The following is a 26,656-nucleotide window of genomic DNA, read 5'->3' as shown; positions in this document are numbered from 1 at the left end:
CAAAGCATTTTCATTATCTCCAAAGGAACAAGCAGTCAATCCCCAGTCTCACCTCCCCCAGCAACTGAAAACTACTAATCTGCTAGTGATCTATTTTTTGTTTCATCTAAATGTAATCCATATGATCTTCTGTATCTGGCCTTTTTCATTTAACATATATTTTCAGGGTTCATCCCTTCTTATGGCTGAATGACAGTCTATGTAGATATACCACATTCGCTTATCTAAATGGACACTTAAACTTGTATGGCTTATGTCTTTTGGCTATTTTGACTAGTGCTGCTATAAACATCTGTGCAGTTTTTTTGGTTTGAATCTGTTCTTCCCAGTATATACCTAAGAGTGGATTGCAGGGCTGTATGATTCTGTTTTCTTGTTGTATAATTTTACATTCCGTCAGTGATGTATGAGGATCCCCCATTTTCTCCACATCCTCACCAAATAGTGGGTTTGAAGTGATATCTCTACCAGTGCTTTTGTGTTTGTATGTGGTACTGGGTATTGAATCTAGGGCCTTGTGCATGTGAGGCAAGCACTCTACCAACTGAGTTATATCCCCAGCCCCTACCAATGTTTTTTGTTTTGTTTTTTGGGGGTGTGAGGAGGTACTAGAGATTGAACTTGGATACTCCACCACTGAGCCACATCCCCAGCCCTAATTTGTATTTTATTTAGACACAGGGTCTGAGTTGCTTAGTGCCTTGCCATTGCTGAGGCTGGCTTACACAACTTCCTATTTTCCAAGAAGGCAAATATTCAGTTCCTTCTCATTTTACAAGCTTGTGTCAAGTGGGAAAGGTCAGTTTCCTGGCTTCCTTTGAAGAAATTTGAGAAGACAAAAATTAGAAAAATACCAAAGTGTAAGCTGTAAATAAAAAACCTAAGATAACAAAAAGTTAAGTCTTAAAATGTTTGTCTCAGAATGAACTTGTTTAGTAACACTGGCTTACAATTAACAATGCTTTTTAAATCTTAGGTACACAGAATAATAGATCACAAGAATGTATAAATACTGCTGGGTATAGTGTAGTGGCACATGCTTGAAATCCCAGTGACCCTGGTTGATGTGGATTCATTGTTATGACATCGAACTCTGGGATGTCAAAATCCACATTTGTGTAGGTTTTAATCATAATTTTAAATTTCCTTGAAAACTTTCTCTAAAAACAATTCATCTCCATCTGCCCATTTTGTGTTGATGCTGTCAAAACATTTGCATAACATAGTTCATTGTGCCCAGTAACTCATCTTAATGATTTCATCCTGAAGTGTTGCCAATGGACATTTTCTTAGTGTGCTGAAGTATTCCTGGGTTATATTTTTACTAGTCTGTCCTATTTGTGTTCTTTCTATATTTAACTTGATTCAGTAGAGAAGTCAATTGGATTTGGACGTTGTATTGGATGAATATGCACTTTTACAAGAATTATCAAATATCTTTATTTCCCTTGTAGAATAATTTAGAAATAATGGCATACTACCCTTAACATCCTTTTATTACATATCTTGGAAGTCTGGCTTTTTGCATATTGCATTGTGTCCTTTTTCTTTTCTCCAAATGAACTAACTCCATGATGATTTGGTTCTTCTATCCTAAATTGATATTTTTTTGTCTATAAGGGATTTCATTGCCTGTCAATTTAGTTCACAGGCCCTAAAAGAAACCCTAGCAGTCACTCCCCATTCTCCCTAGCTCCTGGCAACCACTTACCTACTTTGTCTATATGAATGTCTACTCTGTACCTTTCATATAATTGGAATCAAATTATTATGCAGTTTTTTGATTGGCTTATTTTCATTAAGATGTGCCCATGTTGTAGCATATATTAGTACTCATTTTTATGAATATTCCATTTCATGCATACCACATTTATCATTTGTCAGTTTACAGACATTTGGATTACTTCTATTTGCCTTCTAGAGTACTTCTATTTGCTGCAACAAATATTTGTGTACACGTTTTTTAGTAGATAGATGTTCACGTGGGATCTGTTATACCTTTTGAGGATCTACTGAAATATTACCAAAATTAATACTATTAACTAAAGTACTATTTTACATTCCCACCAGCAATACACATAGGTTCTAATATCTCTACATAAAATAAATGTATTAATAAATTTTATTGTTAACATCTTATTATAAAAATAATACATGCTCTTGTAGTTGCAGTGGTACTTACCTGTAATCCCAACTACTGAGGAGGCTAAGGCAGAAGGATCACAAGTTCAAGAGCAGCCTGGACAATTTAGCAAGATCCTATCTCAAAATAAAAAAGGATGGGGATGTAGCTCAGTGGTAAAACGTCCCTGAAACTAACCCCCCAAAAATATGCTCATTTTTAAAATGGAAATCACAATACAGCAATGTAAAAACTTGTATTTGCCATTCCTAAACTCCCTAAACCCATTTTAATAGCTAGTGTTTATCTGTCCAGGCCATTTCTTTGAATATCCATAAATAAAAACATACATCTATTTAAGTACACATAGGATCATCTGCATTGTATATTATCTTCCCATGTCAATAGACAATAACTATTTTTCAAGTTGTGTATGCCATAATAATTTAACCAGAATACTTTTGTATTATTTTTGCCATTGAAAGCAGTGTTTTTTGTACACGTATCTCTTGCCCAGTTATTGGGTATATAGCAGTATAGGATTACAATTGTTGAGCCAGAGTTGTTATTCTCTTTTTGATTATAAGTATCTTACTATGAAGTGGCATCTCATTGTGGTTTTGATTTAGATTTCCTTGATGGGGATGTGTTCCAAGACCCCCAGTCTCAGTGGATGCCTGAAACAACAAATAGTGCCAAACCCTATATATGTTATTTTTTCCTGTATATACTTGTAATAACATTTAACTTATAAATTAAACACAGTAAGATTAACAATTACATTTTACTATATTAAAAGTTACTTAAAACGTATGGTTTCTGAAATTTCCCATTTAAGATTTTGGGAATACATTTGAATTAAATACTGAAACCATGGAAAACTACACCAGAATGGGTAACTACTATACATTTCTATTTAGTTGAATGGCAATCCAGCCTAAAAAGAACCATGTGGCCAGACATGGTTATCAACACACACACAAATATCACTGCATTATAGTTGTACATAATGGTGGAATTTGTTGTTATGCATTCATACATGCATACAATATAACAATACAATTTGGTCAGTATCATTCCCCAGTATTTCCTTTCCTTTCCCTTCCCTCCTCCAGTCACTTTCTTCTATTCTACTATTTTCATTTTCATGAGATTCCTGCCCCAGCACCCACCACCTTTCTTTTCCCTTTCTTGCTTCCACATGAGAAAACATGACTGGGGCAGTCAGTTCTTAACCAGTTCTCTGCCTGCAGAAGGCAGGGCTAAGCCTCCCACCACCAAGTACTTAACATGCCCATGCATACTATTACAACAGTAAAGGAATTGGTGACAAGGTCAAGAGGGAATCTAATTTCACTGTTCTTAAACATTTAAGTAATCTAGGAGTCACCTGCTAGTACAGCTACATTGTTTCTTGCCTTAGTCCAGATATTTGCTCATGCTATTTACTTCTCACAATCTTTGTTCTTAAAACGTTTTATATGGCTTGTGGAAATACAAAATAAAGGACATTTATTAAACTGTACTGATAACTTAGGCACGTCAATACAATGTCATAATGCATATACTAGAAGAAATGTTTCAAAAATATGATAAAGTTTAATAACTCAAGTAAATTTTAGAACCACATCTGAATGAATTCCATTTTTATAGTAATGTAGCCTTTAAAGTAAAATGTTTATATTATTCTCAATGACATTAAGAATGTAAAGCTAGTACCTCATTCCAAACATTTTCCTAAAAATTAACTGGTTGATTACATAAATGTTATCTGAGAAGAGTTCTTGGCATGCTAGTTAAGTGCTGTCCCAATACTAATTCTGTTGATCCCTCGGAAAAATGCTGGCAATGTGATTGTTTCCGATAGCATTCTCAGAATTGAACGTTCTTAAATAAGTAATCAGTGAAGATTCTAGAACTGCTTCAATAATTTTCCCTACATCAGATCTTTAGACAGTGTACTAGCAAATACCATTTGTTCTTATTACTCAACCTTTCATATTAATTCTATCCAAGTTGATAGCCAGTATTTACATTACCGAAATATTAGCATGCCATGAAGTACAACACTTGTTTTCAACAAATCCAAAGTCACTTTCAAAGCTCCATCACAAAGAACCAGAAATCCATATTAAAGAAAGTTTAGTAATTATTACATATAAGGTAATTTTGTGCCTATACTGAAATAATGTATCTAAGTGAGACATTGGTACTCTACAAAACTAAGGTAATATATTTCACTCTGGTTTTATTTTCAACAAAGAGTATGTAATATGTAAGATAAAGGGGGGAAATCCATGGAAATTGAAATCTTTAGCAAAATATCAAGATATTATACCACAGAAAAGCAACTGATAGCTAGACAAAAGACAGTGGGAAATATATTATTGACCAAAACAATTAATGCTTACTGGACAGGGGTCAGAGAACAGATAATGGTCCATCTTCAACCCTGATACTGCTAATGAGCCTTTAAAAGTAATTACAGTTCCTCTTCAGTTTTTCTATTAACATATTTGACTACTATTTGGCAGAATACTTTTTAGGGGTATAATTAACTGGTCTGTATAAGGGAGGTTACTGAGATGTCTTACTCACTGACCAACACTAAGTTTTAATATTTGAGTAAACATTGAATATTGAGAGTGTTAAATATTTAATAAGACTAATGAACAATAAATTAGGACAGTGATAGTGATTTCATAAGTCTGTATAAAACAGGGAAAATCATTCTAGCATCATCTCATGATTTACTCTCCCAAAGCATTTGATCACTTCTTTTTGAAAATAAAATTCTCAGTTTGGCTTTAATATTTTAAGGATTTAAGAAAAAAGTAATTTCTAGAGGTAAAAGTTGCCAAGTAACCAAGTTAATGGATTCTGAAATTTTCATTTTAGATTTTTGGAATGCATTTGAACAAATAATGAAACCAGTTACCAAGTTAATGTTTTCAGAACAAAACAAAACAGTCTTACAAGTATTTTTCAACCCATTTGGTGAAAATTAGACAACTTTATTTTGGGGGTGGGGTAACAAGGATTGAACTCAGGGGCACTCAACCACTAAGCCACATCCCCAGCCCCATTTTGTATTTAGAGTCAAGGTCTCACTGAGTCACTTTTGCTGAGGCTGGCTTTGAACTCTTGATCCTCCTGCCTTAGCCTCCCAAGCTGCTGGGATTTTAAGCATGCACCAGCACGCATCCGGCTTTAACTTTTTAATACAGTCATTTCCAATGGTAGCAACAGCTGCCCTTTATAATAAATTAGAGTATATGGATTCTCTAGAGTCCATGAAAAGTAACTTCAACTTAATTGAGTTATTAGCTTTTTAAAATTAATGATCTGAACTTTGAACTTACTGTCTACTTCATATCCCATATACATGAGAACTCCCTTATTTGCAAAGAAGAGAGAATTCATCCAGTAGTTAGGAAAGTTGTAATCATATCAAGTGACACAAACTAGTTAAACATATACTATATCCCAGAACCTCTTTTAATGATCATAAACTGCTTATGTACATTTTCCTTATATTCAATCCATGGGTGTTTTTTTTTTAATTCAAAAGTATACAATTTTTAAAGCCTATACCTGGTTTTAGAAATAATTTTTTGATACATAAATATGTCTGAATCTATTCAGGCCATAAAAAAGTAACACTGTGGTAGAGTTCTTGCTAGGAATGCTCAAGGCCTTGGGTTTGATCCTAAGTATAATAAAATAAAATGCCATAAAAAAGCAAGATTTACAATACATAAAATATTAGAATACAGACAAAATCTTTAAGTCACTCAAAGCTAACAAGTTCTAGTCCTTAATAACTTAGTAGATATAGTTAATAGGGTATAATTTTATTGCCTTAGTAACTAAAGAATGAGTCACATACAGCTCTCAGTTGAAGTTTAAAATCTGTAAAGTCAAAAAGAGAAGTGATTGTAAACTTTGCTCTTCTTTGTAGTGCAGTGGCATCACCTAAGTCTATGTATTCTGCCATGCAAACAGGACTTGAGGAAAAAACTTTTTCAACTAGTGTTATCTGTAAAATAAACATCACACATGCTTTTGGAGCAGTCCATTTGTTTGCTCTTGATGCAACTTTTGAAATTTACTGCTTCAAATGGGATTTTATAAATCTAAATTTTTCTGGCTTTTTTGTTTGTTTGGGTACTAGGGATTTACCCCAGAATGATTTTCATCCCCAACCCTTTTCATTTCTTAATTTGAGACAGGGTTTAACTAAGTTGCTTAGTGCCTTGTTAAGGTGCTGAGGCTGGCCTCAAACTTGTGATCCTCCTACTTCACTTCCCAAGTTGCTGAGAATTACAGGTACACACAGCTATGTCTGGCTGAAAACTAAAGTTTTGATATTGCAGCCCACTCCATGATAATAACCCATGATAAATTTAGTTCTAACTTAAATAATTAATAAACCCACTGGGATTTATATTATTTGCCACAGATTATAAAATATGCAAATCAACTTTGCTATACAGGGAAATTTATTTCAAACACAAAGAGATGAAGAACACACGGTTATATATTTTATCATTTTATTAGGAATAATTTCAAATGGATTATGAAGAAAACTTATTGTGTTTGCTGAGTTTTCAAAAAAAACTCTTAATGAAGACATGTTCATCAATAAACAAAATACCAGCAGAACTATCATATACTGGGCAAAGAGGCTGATACCAAAAGCAACATGCAACATAAAGAAGATAATAATATAAAGAAAGACAATCTGCTGAGTATTAAAAGCCATCTCAATATGAACTCTTTGCAACCAGCACAGAATTAGCTATCAAATCCAAACCATACCAAGGTTAAGTTTGGCTGATGGAAGCCAGGAGTCAAGTTCCTCAGTGCAAGAGAGCTGAATAGTGTTTTGGAGCATTTCCCTGGCTGGTACAAGCAGTATTAGAAAATCTTTTTGGCAAGGGATAGAAATAAATACAAATGGAATGCTACATGTTCAAATCAGCAGACTGTCCCAGGAATGATACAGGTATCAGTAAAGTAGCAAGGGGATAACTTTAAAACATTATTTGTTGTGGGCTCAAAAAAAAACATTCAAAACTGATTTATTTAAAGGTGTCACAATAGCTATGTCCAGGCATTTAGGTTTAAAGGAAGTCAAAATTAAAAGAGGATACTTTTTTCCCCAAGAATTTCTTCAAAACCAAGCATATTGCTAAAGAGCAACATTATACTTGGTAAACAATAATTGGCAACAAAATAAGTTTAAACGCTGTAATATTCTGCCCAAACCAGTCCCAGATACAGTTTAATAACCAAGATGCAAACTAATTTTGTTGTAACAAGCCTAGACCAATTCTATCAAAATGTGTCCTTGGTTAGATATCCAGTTTCATTTAACGTTTTGAAAGCTCGTTTGACAGCCAATCAAGTCCCTCATACAGACCAGTTCCTTGTGTAGCACAAGTGGCTTGAACATACCACTGTGAAGAAAGGACAAGAAAATACTGATTAACAAGATTGTGTATAAGCAGTGTTTAAACTTTCTTAATCAAAATACTAAGTATTCCCCCTTCAAATGTCCAAGGTTACTACTAAGTCAGTAGTCACTGTTAACTATATGGAAAAAAGAAAACGAAAATATGCAAAAACAATGGAAAATATGAGGAAATGTATTAAATGACTACTTCTCAAACATAATTAATTTGCTATCTAAAGATTTTCTAACTTTAAAAATTACTCAAAATTATCTATGTTTTAAGATTAGGAGTTTTCTCACACGTCTTGCTTCTCACAAACCCCCCTTATATTTAAAGCTACATCTACCTAGTCATTAAATTTAGTAAACTTTCCACCATTTAAACTGAAGAGAATATTCATGAGGAAACAGTAACTAACAAACTACTCAACTGAAAGGGCTGACTTTTGTATAATCAAAAATTATCATATTGTATCAGGGTTTGAATCCAGGGCCTCACACATTAGGCAAGCATTCTACTACTGAGCTAACAGTATTAGAAAATCCTAACCCCAGCTCTTTTTACTTATTTATTTTTGAGACATAGTCTCACTAAGTTCTTGAGATGGCCTCAAACTTGAAATTTCTCCTGCATCAGCCTCCCCAGTAGCTGGGATTATAAGCATGAACCAGCCTGGCTTATGTTACCATAATTTTTATAAATGATGTGCTCATTGCCTTCAAAGAGGATAACTATCAACTTTTAAATTGAGTATTAGCTGAAATAGTAACTCTAGAAGTCAGGAGGTCAGTATATTAACCTTCAAATACTTACTGTTCTGTTACGGAGAGACTGAAGGCCTAATTTATCTGTCATTTCGCTGATAGCCATAGCATTTGGCAAATCCTGTTTGTTTGCAAAAAGCAGCAGCACTGCATCTTGCAGCTCATCTTCCTCAAGCTACAAATAAAAAGTAGGCCATTAACAACTACAAAATTGGGATCCAATTATTGTAACTAACTGTCCAAAACAATGTCTTCCTATATATATATATATATATATATATATATATATATATTTTCAACATTAAATAGTGTTAAACAACAACCAAATTTCTCTACGTAAATTTCAGGTACTCTTACAACTTAAATCTCATATCTTTCAGTTTTTAAATCCAGAGTAAATAATCATATGCCTTGAAGTAAAGCAAAAATGTTTTTTAAGCCAATCATCCTATACCCCATCAAGGCAAATCACCTTCATTAATTTCCACAGAGAATGAGGACTGCCAAGGACAAGAAATATATAAGGGAATATAGTGTTTAAGGCATGATCTTACAGTACTTAGAGGCAAAAGTATTTAGATGGTGATCCTTTTGGCTTTTTATCCTTTCCAGACAATGGGGTCTCACAACACTGAGAAAATAAAATTACTAAGATATTAGTAGTATCATAAAAGGTGCAAGAAGAGTACCAAGCATAAAGCTAGTAGGATTAAATATTGTATAACACAACATGGATGACCCTTGAAAAATCATTCTAGGTGAAACAAGTTAGACACAAAAGATCACATATTAATATTTCCATTTATAGGAACATAAAGAATAAATAATTACAAAGAAACGAATACTAGATTAGTGGTTGTCAGAGGCCAGGGATGTGGGTAGGAAAGGGAAGTAATGGGGAATGACTGCTAATGGTTCCAGGATTTCTTTCTGGAATGATGGAAATTTTCTAATATTAGATTGTAGTGATGTTTATAAAACTCTGTATACTAAAGACTACTGACGTATACCTTTTTTAGGGTACAAGGGATCCAACCCAGAGCCTTGAATATACTGAATGCTATACCACTGAGCTACATCCCAGCCTTGACTTGCACGTTTTATTTTATCTTTACTTATTGGTGTTGGAGATTTAACCCAATCCAGGGGTATTAACTACTGATACATATCCCCAGCCCTTTTTTATACTTTATTTAAAGACAGGATCTCACTGAGTTGCTTAGGACCTCACTAAATTGCTGAAACTGGCTTTGAATTCATGATCCTCCTGCCTCAGCCTCCAGAGCCACTCAGATTATAGACGTGTGCCACTGAACCCAGACTTAGCTGCCCATTTTTATGGTTTGTGAATTATATTTTAATTTAACTGTTTGCAACAAAGAGTAGGTGAAATTTGACTTAACAGGCAAAAAGCCATCAGTGACTCAGTTATACAAATAACAGAAATTTTTTTTTTATAAACTATTCCACTCACAGGAGCAATGAATGAGAATTACAATTTCATTTCAGCCAATATTTCATGGCCATACATCTGAAACCATAACAAAGTTCCTCAACAATTTTTCTCTCTTCCAGATTTTTAATAATCATAAATACATGAGAACATTAATCAGATACATGGCAAGGCAGAAATGCCACTGTCAATCAAATCTCCTCTTTCTAATGGAATTCTTTATCATAGCTCCTGTTATAAAAATATAATATTTCTGAATAATAGGCACAGCACAGAAAAAAACTGAACCCAAGTCCAGTGTGGTAGCACATTCCTATAATTCCAAGAACTGGGGAAGCTGAAGCAGGAGAATTTCAAGTTCAATGCCAGCCCAGGGGCAACTTAGTGAGATCCTGTCTCAACATTAAATAAAAAGGCTGGGAATATAGCTCAGTGGTAGAGTGCCCCTGAGTTTGATCCTCAGTACTGTAAAAAAATGGAAAAAAAAAAAAAAAGAAAACTGAACCTGATGACCTTGAGAAGAAGGTATTCAAACCAGAAATCTCAGGTTAAAACTGAAAAACTGCAGACTTTATATTTGTAAAATAAAGAGCTGGACTAAATCAAATATCCTTAACCAGAAATAGGCATTGAAATCAATCAGAGCATTCTGGGCAGTTTTTCTTTCCCTTTTTTGTTTTTTGTTTGTTTGTTTGTTTTGTTTTGTGTTTTGGTGATATGAGAAATTGAACCTAGGGGCTTTGAACATACCAGGCAAGTATACTATCACTAAGCTCCATGCATCTTTTTCTCAACTTACCAAAGGAGCTTTTCTTCTATGTTTTTTAAAAAAAACTCTACAGAGACTTGCACAGTGGCATAATACTGTAATCCCAGTGACTCAGAAAGCAGAAGCAGGAGGAATACAAATTCAAAGCCAACCTCAGCAACTTATAGAGACCCTGTCTCAATATAAAAAATATAAAGGACTAGGGATATAAGCTCAATGGAATCCCCAGTACCAAAAACATAAATGAATAAATAAATAAGCACCATAGGGGGTCATGGATGCAAGTCCAGTGACAGAAACATACTTCCAATGTATAATCGCTGGAACTGAATAAAAAAATAAATAAATAGCTTTATAGGAGTTTTTTCTTGTGCATTCTTAAGAATCTGAGAATAATACAGTTTCTCAAGTTACTTTCTACCTCTTAAAAATATATACCAACCACTAACACCACCGCAATCGCCCAGAAAAACAAACCTTGGAAATGAAAAAATTTAAAATATATCCTTACCATTTTCTGCAGTACTTGGGCTCCTTCCTGAATTCTTTCACGATCATTGCTATCTACCACAAAAATAAGACCCTAGGAAAAAAAATTATTTCAATAAATTATAAAATAAAACTTAAGGCACAGAGTAAATATGAAACATAACTAGCAAAATGTTATCAAGGTTAGATACTGGAAGAAAATGTTCCCTTACTGAAATGTAACAAAAACAACAACAACAACAAAAAAAAAAAACCCTCAGGGCTTTAATACTAAAAACTAATAAGCTTTCATTGTGATTTTAACTTATGTAATTTCAAATCTAAAAGAAAAATCTTAATCTTAACCAATGACCACTTCCAACTATGCTTAAAATACTTTTCAACCCTTTTTTTCTTCCCTAGCATATATAAGCACAAGTAAAGAGCAAAATAAACACAACGTGAAGACAAAAGGAAAAAGAATAAACTAAGGATTCCAAAGAATCATGAATTTACTAAGAACAGGCTTATTCCCAAAAAAGCATGCTACAAAAAAGAAAAAAGGTGGCAGGAGTGAAGAGAAAGCATGCCCTAAAATAGTTTGCATATGCTTCAACGTGGAAAGAAAAAAAGAGCCTTATTCCAGAATGTTGCCTGCCCACTCTATCATGAGAAGACTCAAACAAAATATAACACAAGGATTAGTGATATAGCACAGTAGCTCAGTGGTAAAGTATTTGCCTTGCACACACAGGCCCTGGGTTCTATCCTCAGTACTGCCAAAGGGGAAAAATAAAATCTTTTTCTTTTTAAAGAGAGAGAAATAATTTTTAATATTTATTTATTTGTTTATTTTTTAGTTTTTCAGCGGGCACAACACCTTTGTTTGTATGTAAGTGGTGCTGAGGATTGAACCGGGCCGCATGTATGCCAGGCAAGTGCACTACCACTTGAGCCACATCCCCAGCCCCATAAAATCTTTAAAACTATCTCATCAAGTTTAATCTGGGAACAAAACAAACAAAAACATGAAAATTTCAAGGTTCACTTGATCAAACAAATTTTTTTTTGGGGGGGGGGTCTGGGTATTGAACCCAAGGGTACTTAACCATAAGACACATATCCAGCCTTTTAAAAACATTTTACTGACAAGATCTCACTAAGTTGCTTAGGGCCTTGCTCAATTGCTGAGGCTGGCTTTAAAATTTCAGTCCTCCTATTTCAGCCTTTGGAGCCACTGGGATTACAGGGGTGCACAACTGTGCCCTGTGCAAATAAGAAATTCTTAACAAAAAAGGAAGGTAGTGATTTTTTTTTTTGGCAGTACCTCAGGGTGCTCTACCACCAAGCTACAACACCAGCTGTTTTTATTTTGAGGCAGGGTTTCAGTAGTGACAGTCTTTAAAGATATTTACAAATATAATAATTCTGTACTACAAAAGAGATACCATTTGGAGGCAATTATTTGAATTAAGACTTTTTGAAAAAATTTCAAATGGAAGCCAGGCATGGTGTAATCCCAGTAACTTGGTAGGCTGAAGCAGAGGACTGTAAGTTTGAGACTAGCCTCAGCAATTTAGAAAGGTCCTAAATAACTCAGCAAGATCCTGTCTCAAAAAATACAAAGGGCTGGGGATGTGGCACAGTGATAAAGCAGTTCTGGGTTTAATCCAGTACCTCAAAACGTTAAAACAACTTTCATATGGGAAAGTATGAAATTCTCAGCCAGAAAAGCAGGGACAGATTAATTTAACAGTTTTGGTAAAATCTATTCATATTTTGCTAATGTGATTCACTGCTTTAAATATTTTTCTTCCTACAACCCTACCTTCTAAAAATATTTTATTTATGTTTTTTTTTCTTTTTTTGTAATGGGGGATTGAACTTAGGGGGCTCTATCATTAAGCTACACCCCAGCCCTTTTTACTTTTCTTTTTTCTTTCTCCTTATTTTTTTAGTTGTAGATGGACACAATACCTTTATTTATTTATTTGTTTTGTGGTGCTAAAGATCAAATCCAGTGCCTCACACATGCTATGCAAGCACTCTACACTACTGTGCCACAACCCAGCCTCTTTTTACTTTTCTTAAATATTTTTTTAGATATTAATAGACTTTTATTTTATTTATGTATTTATATGTGGTACTGAGAATCAAACCCAGTTTTTCTCAGTGGTAGTGCCAGGGGCAAGTGCACTACCACTGAGAAAAACTGATCAGGAATGCTAGAAATGCAAGCTAAGAGCTTAACTGTGATTACATCAGGTGACACCTAAGACTTTCTCCAGCAGATATGAATTCCCTAGGAATAAATACTTGGGATTTTAATTCTAGGGTGGCCTGAAGGCCAGGAATGGAGCTAATCTAAAATTTAAAACTCAAAAATTCTTACAAAGTGTTGTAAGTAAATCCAGAGATAAAACCATGGTTACTGGTGGATCAAGAATTATAAGGTTTTACATGATGCTTAACCTTACTTCAAAAATATGCTCCCTAGCCAGGCCCAGTGGTGGCACCTGTAATCCAAACAACTTGGGAGGCATAGGCAAGATCATCATAAGTTCAAAGGCAACCTGGACAATTTATCCAGAGACCCTATCTCAAATATTTTTAAAAAGGGCTGGGAATGTAACCCAGTTATAAAGCACCCTGGCTTCAATCTCAGTACAAAAACAAACTCCCAAAACAAAAACAAAAACAAAAACTTCCTAAATGAAACACTAAGACTCATTTTTAAATAATTCAGGGGACTGGGGTTCACTAAACATGACTATCGGTTAAACAATATTGACTATATCCAACAACTAAAATTGTAATAAATGGGAATTTATTATGCTACTCTATATTTTGTGTATGTTTGAAATTTTCCAAAATAAAGTTTTTTAAAGTATGGGCAACTTTGATAAGCAAAGCTATTTTAATGACATTCACATTCTTGTTTTTAAATAAGAAAGTATCCCATTTTCTTATTTTGACCTACTACTTATACTAGGTTTGTTCCAACCTCTCACCTGGGATATTCACTGCCCTCTGGTGGCATTATATCTCATTTGCATGCAATATTTTAAATGTTGGAGAGCAAGTCTAACGTTACAAATTTAAAACATATCAGTACTTTTAATATCACACTTTAATTTTTTTAAATATTTATTTCTTAGGTGTAAATGAACACAACACAATGCCTTTATTTTTATGTGGTGCTGAGGATCAAACCTGGGTCCCGCCTATGCTAGGCGAGTGCTCTACCGATGAGCCACAATCCCAGCCCCATCACACTTTAATTTTTTAAAATTATCAACTTCAGTAATAAATAAAAACTAGTGAGTAGAAGAGACAGCAGAATTGGGACTAGATTAAGCAAAGAATTCTCCAATCTTGAATTCATTTCAAGTTTTAATTTCTTCATGAGATTTAAACTACAACAGTGGTTCTCATTGAGAAGCAATTTTGCTCTCAGGGACTATTTTCCAAATTTTGGATTGTCAAAATTCAGTGAGACAGCTGCTACTGACATTTATCTAATGAGTAGAGGACAAGGAAGAGAGCCTTACTTACAGCCCCAAAGTGTTAGTATGACTGTTGTAAGATCCAAAATCAGCATTACCAGAGAACTCGCTAGAACCCCAGGTGAGGCTCTGTTTAACCAATATGTATTTTTGACAAATATCCAGGTAATTTATATGCACATTCATGTTTTAGAAATGCTAATGATGCTTAGTTACTTGCTCAGAGATTCTGACTCAAGTGGTATTTTGATATGATTGAGGCTTCTGGATTTTGAGAGCTCCTTAGGTGATTATTATATGCAGCTAAATTTGAGAACTCCTAATCTACAGGATCACTAAAGTCTCTTCCATGCCAGTATTACATGTACTACATGACACTAATAAAATTATCTTACAAGTCAACATAACATTTATTTTAAATATTTAAAGATAAATTTTAAATAAAGTAACAAACACTGGGCTACTTGAGGTCTATCATTATCTTACATTCATTAGAAACCACTACGATAGAAATTTACACATACTTTTCTTTCTAAACTAACAATGAGAAACCTAATTCATGCTTTTTTTTTTGAGAAAAAGAAGTTTTTTTTATTTTATTTTATTTTTTGCTTTGCTAGCAAAGGAGAAACACAGGAGACTCCTGTCCCAGAGGCTGTGATTCTGCCCATCAGCAGGACAGGAGGTTTTGAAGAGGTGATTCCAAGACCATATTCCACTGTTCTCTGTGGAAGTTGTAATTCACTTGTTAATTTGGAAGATAGTCTGAGATCTTCTGGTACCTCATTCTTGAAAACCACATCTGCACCCATCCCACCTCCTCTTTCAAAATCTTACTAGGTTAGCTAACTCTCACCACAGGCAGTTTAGCTTTCAAAGGCATGAATGAAAGTCCACTAAAGAATACGGGAGTAGTAATAAGATCAACTCATATGGTAAACACCAACCTCCAAGTAAACACTAGATATTAATGTAAAATTCATTACATGAAACCTATAAAAAAGATCTTAATTTTTTTTTACACCATTCTTACCTGGGTATTCTGGAAGTAATGCCTCCAGAGAGGCCTAATTTTATCTTGACCACCAACATCCCATACTGTGAAACAAATGTTCTTATACTCTACTGTTTCCACATTAAAACCTACAAGGAAAAACAAAAATGCTGTGCATAATGCATTGTTAAGAAAATAAACTCCTTTACTATGGAATAATTAGTTATCCTATCAAGAAAATCATCAAGTTTTAACAAAAACACAGACTCTGCCTTTTTTCCCATTAAGATGTAAGTTAAAGTCAATAGTAAACTTTCTTACCAATGGTAGGAATGGTGGTGACTATCTCCCCTAACTTCAGTTTATACAGAATGGTCGTCTTGCCAGCAGCATCCAATCCAACTAGAAGAAGACATTACAGATTTAAAATCTAGACCAAAAGCATACAAAGAAATAATTTTATAATGACTTATTAGTTTGAAAGTAAAAGTTGACTGTTCACGGCACAAATCTGAGTTAGAAACAAAAATCACCTCACTTCTGATTCCCAAAGGGAATATACTAGAAGCCTTTCTATTTTTCTTTCTAGACCTATCAAGACAGCATAAAGTAGCAACAGGAAAAGAGTATCTGGTTGACTCAGAATCTAACCTTTGGTTCTGCCACAAACTTGATAGGTAAGCACTCTGCAGTGAGCCATATACTCAGCCCTAGGTTAAATGATTTTTATTTTTTATTTTATTTTTTTGTGGTACTGGGGATTAAACCTAGGGGTGTAAGTACATCCTCTCAGTCCCTTTTATTTTGAAATAGGGCCTCACTAATCGCTGAGGCCAGCCTCAATCTTAGAATCTTTCAATCTCAGCCTCCCAAGGAGCTGGGATTACAGGTGCACATCTCAGAACCTGTCTATCACCCACCCTCTTTTTAAAACACAAATTAGAAGGTAAAGCCTGGTGTAGAGGCATACACCTGTAATCCTTGCAACTTGGGAGTGCGAGACACAAGGATCACAAGTTCAAGGTCAGCGTCAGCAACTTAGTGAGGCCCTAGGCAACTTTAATCAGACCCCGTTCTCAAAATAAAATAAAGGGTTCAATACCTGGTACTAAAAAAACCCTAAAAAACAAAAACACATTAGAAGATGAATCAGAGAACACAGAATAATAACAAAATCAATAGAGCAAATTTTAAGCAAAATGTCTGGATGTTAAGGAGAAAATATAGGTAACAGTGTCTTGGTCTCCTTATAATAATAAATGAAGAAAAGGCTAAATATACCCCTACCCTCATCCATTTCAACATCAAATATGCACAAATAAGAACCAAAGTCTGGGGCTGGGGATGTGGCTCAAGCAATAGTGCGCTCGCCTGGCATGCGCGTGGCCCGGGTTTGATCCTCAGCACCACATACAAAAAACAAACAGGTATTGTGTCCGCCGACAAACTAAAAAATAAATATTAAAATTCTCTCTCTCTTAAAAAAAAATAAAGAACCAAAGTCTGGCTTAATTTTTATTGTAAAAATGGTTCTCCAATATAAATCAAGTCTTTCTTCTTAAAACAATTCAATTGAAGCTAAGGTGTAAGTAGGGAGGAATGTACTTGCTATAGAGGAAAAATCCACATTAGAAAATGATAAACTTATTACAGTGATAGGGAAGAACAAATTAAATCCTTTCAAGTATGACTCTCTCAAAATCTGTATATTCTATATTGTTTGCAAAAGCCCTCATAAATCAAAGACCAATATCCAATAACCTCACTGAATGTTCTCAATTTTCTAAGAATGTCACATTTAGCAGCCTCATTTATTTTTATGACATATTTTTTAAAAAATCAATTGAGGGGCCAGGGTTGTGGCTCCGTGGTAGAGTGCTTGTGTGAGGCACAGGGTTTGATTCCTGGCACCACATTAAAAATAAATAAATAAAATAAAGGTATTCTGTCCATCTACAACTAAAAATATATATTATTTAAAAATCAACTGAGTACTGATTACAGCAAGGACACATTCTATATATTAAAATCAAAGCAAATTTAGCACATGAAAGCAATGACAGTTAAGTTTTATAAAAAACTGAAATCATCTCAATTATCTTGAGATGCAGTAAGTTTAATTTTTATCAGTTTGTCCAAAATGAAGACTATATAGTAATTCAGACTTATCCCACCTAATCCTTCCTATTCTCTACCCTACTTTAAGATTTCCCTTCATGCTCTAGCCTCTATGACTTCTTATACCTGTGCCCTCTACTCAAGCCCTTTTCCCCCTTTTATACTAGATCACAGGTTTACTCTTTCTAAAATTCTATGACACATACAGTACAATGAGTCATCCACCCCAAGCCTTCATTCTTGGGCATAAGAACTACTTTACAAAATTTTTGAATATGAAACAGTATCAAAAAGATCAGTAGAGGGTGAGGACTATTGCTCAGTTGGTAGAGTGCTTGCCTTGCATGCACAAGGCCCTTGGTTCAATCTCCAACACACACCAAAAATAAAAATAACGTGCTCTTTGGGGCCAGTGTTGTGGCTCAGTGGTAGAGATCTTGCCTAGCATGTGTGAGGCACTGGGTTCAATCCCCGGCATCACATAAAATAAACAATAAAATAAAGGTATTGTGTTTTAAAAAAAAAAAAAAGATCGGGGAGCATGGGATATAACTCAATGGTAGAAAAGTGCCTACCATGTGCAAGCCATGGGTTTAATCCCCAGCACCACAAAAAATAAATAAGAAAACAATGTGAATAATTAGCAAAGAGAAGACACTACTGTAAAGTCTGACATCTTCAGTGAAAACACACACAAAAGGAAGGGGTGTAAAACAACCAAATCTTTTAATTTTTCTACAATGCTATCTCTCTTGAGAGAATATTTTTTTTAAATATTTATTTTTTAGTTTTAGGTGGACACAATATCTTTATTTTTATGTGGTGCTGAGAATTGAACCCAGTGCCTCACGCATGCTAGGCGAGTGCGCTACCACTTGAGTCACATCCCCAGCCCAGATTAAGATATTTTTAAGAAAACAACAACAACAAAATCACCTTAAAATCCAAACACAATTAAGCCAAGTCATAACTGAAACTGAAATGCTGGTTAGGAAAAAGGAAAATGAAAAACAAAAGCACTCAAATCATATTCTGAGAACTGACCAATCCTCATTGGAGGTCCAGGAGGACCTCATACCACCTTTTAAAAACAATGTAAAAGCCAGGCATGGTGGCACACGCTTGCATTTCCAGCAAGTGAGGAAGCTGAGCAAGAGGACTGCCAGTTTAAACTGCCTAAGCAAATTAACAAGACCCTGTCTTAAAATAAATGAAAAGGACTGGGGATGCAGTTCAATGATAGAGCACTCCTGGGTTTAATTCCCAGTACCACACCAATAAAATAAAAAATAAATCAAAAAATACTAAGAATGCATAAAGTCCAAAACGAATCATGATTACATAATTATTTTAAATTATAAAAAAGACAGAAGTATTCCAATTATTCTTTTAATAAGTTTTATAACGGTAAGTCTTTTTTCCCTTCTTTTTCAGTACTGGAGATTGAACCCAGGGCCTCAAGCATTCTATTCAAGCACTCTACCATAGCCTCAGGATGCCTGTTTTCATAGTTTCTTCTACTTATCTACTGCAGACTATTTAAAAAAAAAAAAAATCTTTTCAGTTGTAGATATACACAATGCCTTTATTTATTTTTTTATGTAGCACCAAGGATCAAACCCATGCCTCACACATGCTAGGCAAACACTCTACCACTTAACTACAACAGCAACCTGCAGAGTCTTTTTTAACCTGATTAGCAAGTATGGCTTTCATTAAATAAATAAATAAATGAATGAATTTCTTTTATCAAAATGTTGAACTGTTTACATTTCCTGAAGCATCCTTTTGAAGATGACTGCTTTATAGCCTTCAATAAGAACTTTTATTTTTCAGGGAAACATTTACAAAATAATGCAATCAGAAAGACCTTTTAAGCACCCACAAATTATTTTTTACATGAAAATTACAAGGGGTTAGGGTTGTAGCTAGGTGGTAGAAAGCTTGCCTAGTATTCAAGAAGCCCTGGGTTTGGTTCCCAGCAGCATAACAAACAAACAAACAAACTACCAGACAACAGGGCTGGGGATGTAGATCAGTGGCAGAGCACATCAGCATGCATTAAGCCCCAGGTCTGATCTATAGCACCACAAAACTCCCTCCCAAACTACAGTTTTAATAGCTCATAGCCACATAAAAGATATCTTCTCAATTGTATCCAAAATAATGGTGCTATATAAATACAAACGAAGAGTTGTGTTTTTTGTTTTGTTTTGTTTTTTAAAGGCTGGGGTTGTGGCTCAGCAGTAGTGCACTTGCATAACATGTGTGAGGCACTGGATTCAATTCTCAGCACTGCATATAAGTAAATAAAATTAAAGGTCTGTCAACAACTCAAAAAAAAAAGGCATTTCTATTGTGAGCTTTAAGATGCACAAATTGTAGGAACACACCATCATCAACTTAAAACTCATTATATAGTTCTTTACACAAAAACTTATTGGTCTAACAATTTTATGCCACTTTAGTCATTTCTATTTTTTTAATATATATATATATATATATATATATATATATATATATATATATATATTAGTTGTAGATGAACACAACACCTGTATTTTATTTGGTTTTATTTTTATGTGGTGCTGGGGATTGAACCCAGTGCCTCAAGCATGCTAGGCAAGCGCTCTACCACTGAGCCACAACCCTGGCCCCACTTTAGTCATTTCTTAATATTATTTCCCTATGTTTCAATATTTGGCAATAGATTTTTTTCCACAAAGTGAAACTATTACCAATTCTCAAATAACCAAGGGAAGAATAATCTGTACAATTCAGTAAGTTTTCCCTCCCCTCCACTATTATAAATAGGTCAATGTATTGGAAGATATGCTGGAATCACTACTTATTCTTAACTAGGCCTGTACTTTGATCAAAGTGTTAATATTCCAAGCAAAACTACTTCAGTAACCTTTGCCAATCATTAAAAAGTATGTTTACCAACTTACAGCAGTAAGAAATTCTTATATTTCAAGTTAAAGAAGGCCGATGCAGGGCTGGGGATGTGGCTCAGTGATAGAGCACTTGCCTCGCATGTGTGAGGCACTGAGTTCAATCCTCAGCACCACATAAAAATTTTAAACAAAATAAGTTAATGTGTCCTCCTACAACTAAATAAAAATATTTTAAAAAGAAGTCAGATGCAATTATATCAACTTTGAAAGGAAAATAAAAGGTACAAAAAAAACCCTTTCCAGATGGGAAAAATTATTTTTCTTCATGTTTTCCTTTCTCTTTCAAATTTTGTTTTCCTTTTAATTTCATTTTCCACTTCAAATTTTCTTAAAAAGTTTGAAATACACCATAATTTTAAAATAATCATTTAAAATTGAGAGTTACTGTGTTCCAAGCACATCCTTAAATTAACCTTCCATTTTTCAGACTAGGCATCTTAAGTTCAGAAATGTCCCTAGAATCACAGAAGTAAAACAGCAGGTGTTCAAAACCCTAGGTATTCTGTAGAATTAGAACCCTCAAATGTTGCTAGTGGGAATGTGAATGACACACTGCTTTTGAAAACAATTTGTCAGTTCCCCAAAATGTTAAACAATTATCATATGACCCCCAAATTCCAATCCTAGGTTTTTACCTGAGAATTAAAATATGTGCCCACCAAAACAAACTTGTCACATATGTTCATAATATCATAATGCCATTATTTATGAGACTAGTAAGTACAAATGTCCAAATTTCCATCAACTAACGAAAGGAGAAACAAAATGTGTTATAGTGTCATACAATGGAATTACTATTTGGCCATTTAAAAAAGGCATGAAGGGCTGAGGTTGTGGCTCAGCGGTACAGCACTTGACTAGCAAGTGTGAGGCCCTGGGTTCGATCCTCAGCACCACATAAAAATAAATAAATAAAACAAAGGTATTGTGTCCAACTACAACTAAAAAATATTTTAAAAAAATTTAAAAAGTAAAATAAATAAAATAAAAAAGGCATGAAGTACAAATACATGCTACAACAAGAACTTTGAAAACATCATTCCAAGCAAAAAAAGCCACACAAAGGGCTACATATTACATGATTCCATGGTATAAAATGTTCAGAATAGACAAACACAAAAATAAAGTAGCTCAGTGTCAGAGCATTTGCCTAGCATGTGTGAGGCACTGAGTTCAATCCTCAGAACTGCATAAAAAATAAAGGCATTCTAATTCATCTACAACTACAAAATTTTTTAATATTTATTTTTTAGTTGTAGTTGTCAATAATACCTTTTTAAAATTTACTTTAATGTGGTGCTGAGGATGGAACCCAGGGCCTCACACGCACTAGGCAAGCACTCTTCAGCTGAGCTGCAACTCCAGCCCCCCACTCCAAAATTTTTTTTAATAAATTAATAAAGTAGATTAGAGACTGCCAGAGAATGGGAAGAGGAAAATGGAAATGTCTGCTAAAGGGTATGGATTTCTTTTTTGGAATGATGAAAATATTCTGGAATTAGAGAGTGGTGATGGCTACAAAATACAAAAATACTAAAAACCATAAATTTTATGGTACATAAATATTACAACTTAAAAAAATAAAACGACAAACAACCTAATCCTGACTCCAGAGTACCAAAGTATTGTTTATAAATACTGCCATCTGCCTTTAACTTTTTCTGGAGGATTAATCTAATCTACCTTAATATTGTCTGTTTGACCACTCAAACAGAAACTGAGGCTATCAGCTATGAAAAAATACAGTTGAGTGTAAGTTTTGCTTCAACTTAAAAGTTTAGGAACATTTGCACTTGATTTATCAGGTTAATTAGAAACATATCATAAAAGTCAGTGTTAGGCACACTTTGTTGTAATGCAGATGTATCTAGGTATGGCTGTATCTATCAACTTCTAGTAACATGAAACTTGTTTTTTTCCCTTCCAGATTTTGAAAATTTCCTATATTCTCATAACTAATCAGAAAGGCCTTATTTTATTTTGCAGTGCTGGGACTCAAATCCAGGACCGCAGGCATGCTAGGCATGTACTCTACCATTGAGCTACATCCTCAGCCCAGGAGCCTTTACAAAAAAAATTTAAATTATGTTTTCAACTAATAACATGAGAAAATGCTTGCAATAAGGATAAGTTAAAAATGAGAACAAAAACTATCACAAAAGCAATTTTAGAATTGTAAAATGATATAGCTACTTTGGAACTTTTAAAACATGAGAGTAAAGATGACAAATAATAGTGAAATAGTAATTACATGCAATTATTACTTTATTCTTTCACATGTTGTCTAAATTTCACAAACAGGACATATTTTTTAATCAGTGCAAAAAAAACTACATAATAAATGGATTTACAAAATATGCTGAAAAATATGAAACACCACTTTTAGTTTGAAGACCCACATAAAATATTGCTAATATTTCTTAAACTTGGCAAATAAAAGATCCTTCCTCTTGAACCTCTCTGGTCCCAAATAACCACAGTAACATTCAAGGCAATACAGACTACACTGGTATTAGCAAACTTTTAAAGCAATACTTTTCGATCCTTTTCAACAGGTTAAAAACTCAAAAATTCCAAGTAAAAGAGGTGAGAATAACTATCCTCTGCAGAACCCATGAGCATATTCAGATATAAACAAAAACTCACAGATTCCCTTATTAAAACTATCATTTTATCACAGACCAAGATATGGATACCTACTTAAAATAAGTTAATGTAAGGCTAACTGCTTTCTAACTCCAGCTGTATAAGAACTCGGATGATATCTGGCTGCCCTTGAATTTAAACTTAATAGCAAAACATGAGTAATTAGCCCTTATAAATACTACATAGTTTCTGTCCTTCAAGAGTCCAAAAGACTTTAAATTTGATAGTGTTGGCTTTTTATTTCTAATTACAGTTAACTACCAGCCCTATCTTCCAACACTGACTTTTTCAATAACTTGAACTTTTGGGACAGCAGTAAAAGCAGGAATTAAATTTACATCTTTTCCACAGTAGCCTGGCAAAACAGACACATTAGCTAACTGCTAACTTTTAATACATTTTGTGACCTACTATTTATGCTGTCAATCACTCTTAAAGCCACAAAGAAAAACCGAAGACTTATCAAACTTTTAAACCACCTCTTTCCCTGTTCTTGAGAACATATCCCTGTTTGTACTTACTCTAATAAGTTACCATAAAAGTTGGCCTTATGACAAAAGTGTTTTAATCAAGTAAAACTGATTATTCCTAAACTAAAGTGCAAAAGAAAAAAAGCAAACCATAGGACTGGGGCTGCAGCTCAGCAGCAAGCACTTGACTAGCATGCATGAGGCACTGGGTTCAATCCTCAGAACTACATAAAAATAAAAAAATAAAGGCATTCTGTCCATCTATAACTACCAAAAAAGGGAAAAATTAATGAAAAACAATAGCAAACCATAAAATAAATAATTCCAAATCCTGTCTTCTATCACTTGCAGAAAATTAAATACTTATCCCCTTCCATTTTATTCTGATCATTATGTGGGAAAGAGGGGAAAGCAAATATAAAACATTGTTTATAGCATATTTCTGCCCTTCTTCCCATTCTGACAGTTTTAACCATCACAAAAGACCAAGGAAAGGAAAAAAAGCAACTGATTTGTGATAAACATTAAGTAAAACAGCCAATGTACTACATTTTCAGGAACACAATTACGTCCAGGTAAACCTCTAAGAAACAGGCTGGAAATTTTATTTATCATAGTCCAAAAGTTCTCCCACTGACTCCAGATTCTTTTTCTGACTGCCAATTTTCAGCCACTTAAAATTTAGATAATATGCCTGCCCTTCTAAGTCTGTCCTCTTATAAAGGAAATATGAGAAACTTAAAAACACTAACTTGTCTTTGTGAACGAATCATGAACAATTGTTTCATGGATTGTAAAGAAACTGAACTAAGAGGAAAATAAAACAAGAACCAAATGTGTAAAATAACTCTTCATATACCTTAAAATATTGAACTTATCACAGTAGCAGAACTGGAAAAATAGGTCCCACTGCCACTCTCTAGAAAACAAATAAACCAACAAGCTTCACACTTGAGAGGCTACTTTTAACATTATTCAGGTCTATTATTCGGTTGTGAGGTAGAAACTACTCACAGTACTAGGAAGGAGGGGTTGCTTACATCACCCAAGTGACAGCCCATCTCCCTCAGCTGTGCAAAAAAAAAAAAAAAAAAAAAAGCCTCTGAAAAAGTAGCTTTTAAAATTTTAATTTTCGAAAAGAAATTTTAAAAAATTGTAGTTACTATTTAATAAGGTTATCTTAAAATCAAGCGTCATGATGTTCGGTTAAGGTATTAAAAATTTACCAGGTTTTAAAAGTAGTTTCTCAAAGTTTTGTGTGTTAAACCTTAAGCTGGACAGATATTAGTTTATAATAAACCAAATATATTTAGAGTTCTTAAAAGTAGACAAAAGAAACAGATACATGCTAAACTTGGTTTGCACGGAATCAGCTCATTAATAAGGAGGGAAAAAAGAAGCCGAATCCAGCGCGAGGCAAAGTTTAGCAAAATGAGCTAAAGATTTCGGACTCCCCACAAACCTATGGTGCCCCCTCGCCAGCGCACTGGCCCTGGTCACTTCCTGCCCCAGGAGGCTCCAAGTCGTCGGTGGCCGCTCGCTCACCTACCAATGGTGTACGCAGACCGTGTACACCAAGGAGAAAGGAGGAGGAGGAAGGCTGGAGACGCTTAGCCTCCCTCCTCTCAATTGCTGCCCACACCCAGGTTAGAGGGAAAGAAAATCTCACTCTCAGAACGGGCCTTACTAGCGTTCGCTTTCCCCAAATCTCCACCCAATCTAGTCCGGTTTTCAATTGATCAAGGAAAAAAAATCAAGTCCAGAATAAGAAAAATGTTCCCCGAAGCTCTGAACCTGCCTCTTCAGCGGCCGACCTGGGGTAATCGCTCACCTTTCGCCATTGTTCCCCCTAAAGAATTCTTTCCGACCCCCGACCCGTCACCCCTCCCCCACCACAGCTGGCAGAGGAAAAAACAGGCCCCGAGGCGGCCCCAAGCTTCAAGATCCGGCCTCCTTCGCGACCAGTACTGGGGTCTGGCCTCCAGTCCCTCACTCACCCATCAAAATACGCATCTGCTTCTTGCCGAAGAGGCGGGAGAACAGAGAAGAGATGGTGAGGCCCATGGCGGTAGTGGCACTTGCGATGGGCAGAAAAAGGGGTCGGGGCGTCCCTGGGCCTTCTCCTTTCACACTCCCAACAAACTGAGCGCAAGGGAAAAGAAAGACCTGAGGCAGAAAGGGGGCGACAGGGACCGCTCGTTGGCCGGCGTAACGGGTGAAGCTTCGGGACAGGAATTAGCGGGTGGAGGACCGGCTTGGCGACTGGCGCGGCAGCTCAGGCTCTGACTTTAATTCTCCGGCTGTGCCACGTCACACGGCGGCCGCGGCAACTCTGGCTGCGGCCCGGCCCCTCCAACGCGGACAGATTCGCGTCACCGTCGCCCCATCCCCCTGTTCTTCCGGTACTGCCAGCGCCACTACGCCTGCGCACGCAGGGAATTGGCCATACCTTTGCTGACGTGCATCTCTCGCCGCCGCCACTTTCTGGACGTGGCTCCAGGAGTGGGGCGAGGCCGGATGCACAGGCGTACTGGGAGAAGGGCGAAATCCCATGATGCCTCGCTTTGTCACTTCCAATCAGACTTAAGGCAAAATGCCTCCGCCCGGAAAAATGTGTTGTAGGGTTGTATCCTTGCTTCCGGGAATGCGAGAAAAGCATTATGGGTTAGATAGTGAATGTTTGGGCGTCTTTCTCTTTCACGGTACGCTTTGGGGATTCCCAGATCCCCCGAATGTACCCTTTTCACGCACGCGATCAAAATCTGGCCTGGTGGAGAGGCGAAGATGGACCCTGCATTTCAGACAGATAAGTGGTTAATAACAGATCTGTGGGTGAGAAACAGTGGCAATTTAGTAAGGTGGTAGGACACACCAGGTCCTATATCAAGACGAGAGTTCCTAGACTTGTCCATCGGCTGTTGCTTTTTTAA

General features: G+C 35.4%; 1 protein-coding gene across 1 annotated transcript; it reads right to left on the bottom strand.

The window, feature by feature from the left end:
- Positions 1-6,658: 6,658 nt before the first annotated feature.
- Positions 6,659-26,130, bottom strand: Arf4 (ARF GTPase 4). Its single transcript, XM_005317234.5, has 6 exons — positions 25,724-26,130; positions 15,857-15,937; positions 15,575-15,684; positions 11,079-11,150; positions 8,395-8,520; positions 6,659-7,584 (listed from the first exon to the last, which is right to left on the bottom strand). The coding sequence occupies exons 1-6, from the start codon at positions 25,788-25,790 to the stop codon at positions 7,498-7,500; spliced, it is 543 nt and encodes a 180-aa protein (XP_005317291.1). The 5' UTR covers positions 25,791-26,130; the 3' UTR covers positions 6,659-7,497.
- Between the last annotated feature and the right edge of the window lie 526 nt (positions 26,131-26,656).

The sequence above is a fragment of the Ictidomys tridecemlineatus genome, chromosome 2 (genome assembly GCF_052094955.1).
Source record: "Ictidomys tridecemlineatus isolate mIctTri1 chromosome 2, mIctTri1.hap1, whole genome shotgun sequence".
Lineage (NCBI taxonomy): Eukaryota > Metazoa > Chordata > Mammalia > Rodentia > Sciuridae > Ictidomys > Ictidomys tridecemlineatus.
The sequence above is the reverse complement of the archived record's forward strand: the minus strand, read 5'-3'. Positions and strand labels throughout refer to the sequence as shown.

Coding starts and splice junctions, on each gene's coding strand:
- Arf4 (XM_005317234.5), bottom strand. CDS start 25,790: ATGGGCCTCACCATCTCTTCTCTGTTCTCCCGCCTCTTCGGCAAGAAG. Junction 15,685..15,856: donor CACCACCATTCCTACCATTG/GTAAGAAAGTTT, acceptor TTTTCCTTGTAG/GTTTTAATGTGGAAACAGTA. Junction 8,521..11,078: donor CCCAAGTACTGCAGAAAATG/GTAAGGATATAT, acceptor TTTTATTTGTAG/CTTGAGGAAGATGAGCTGCA.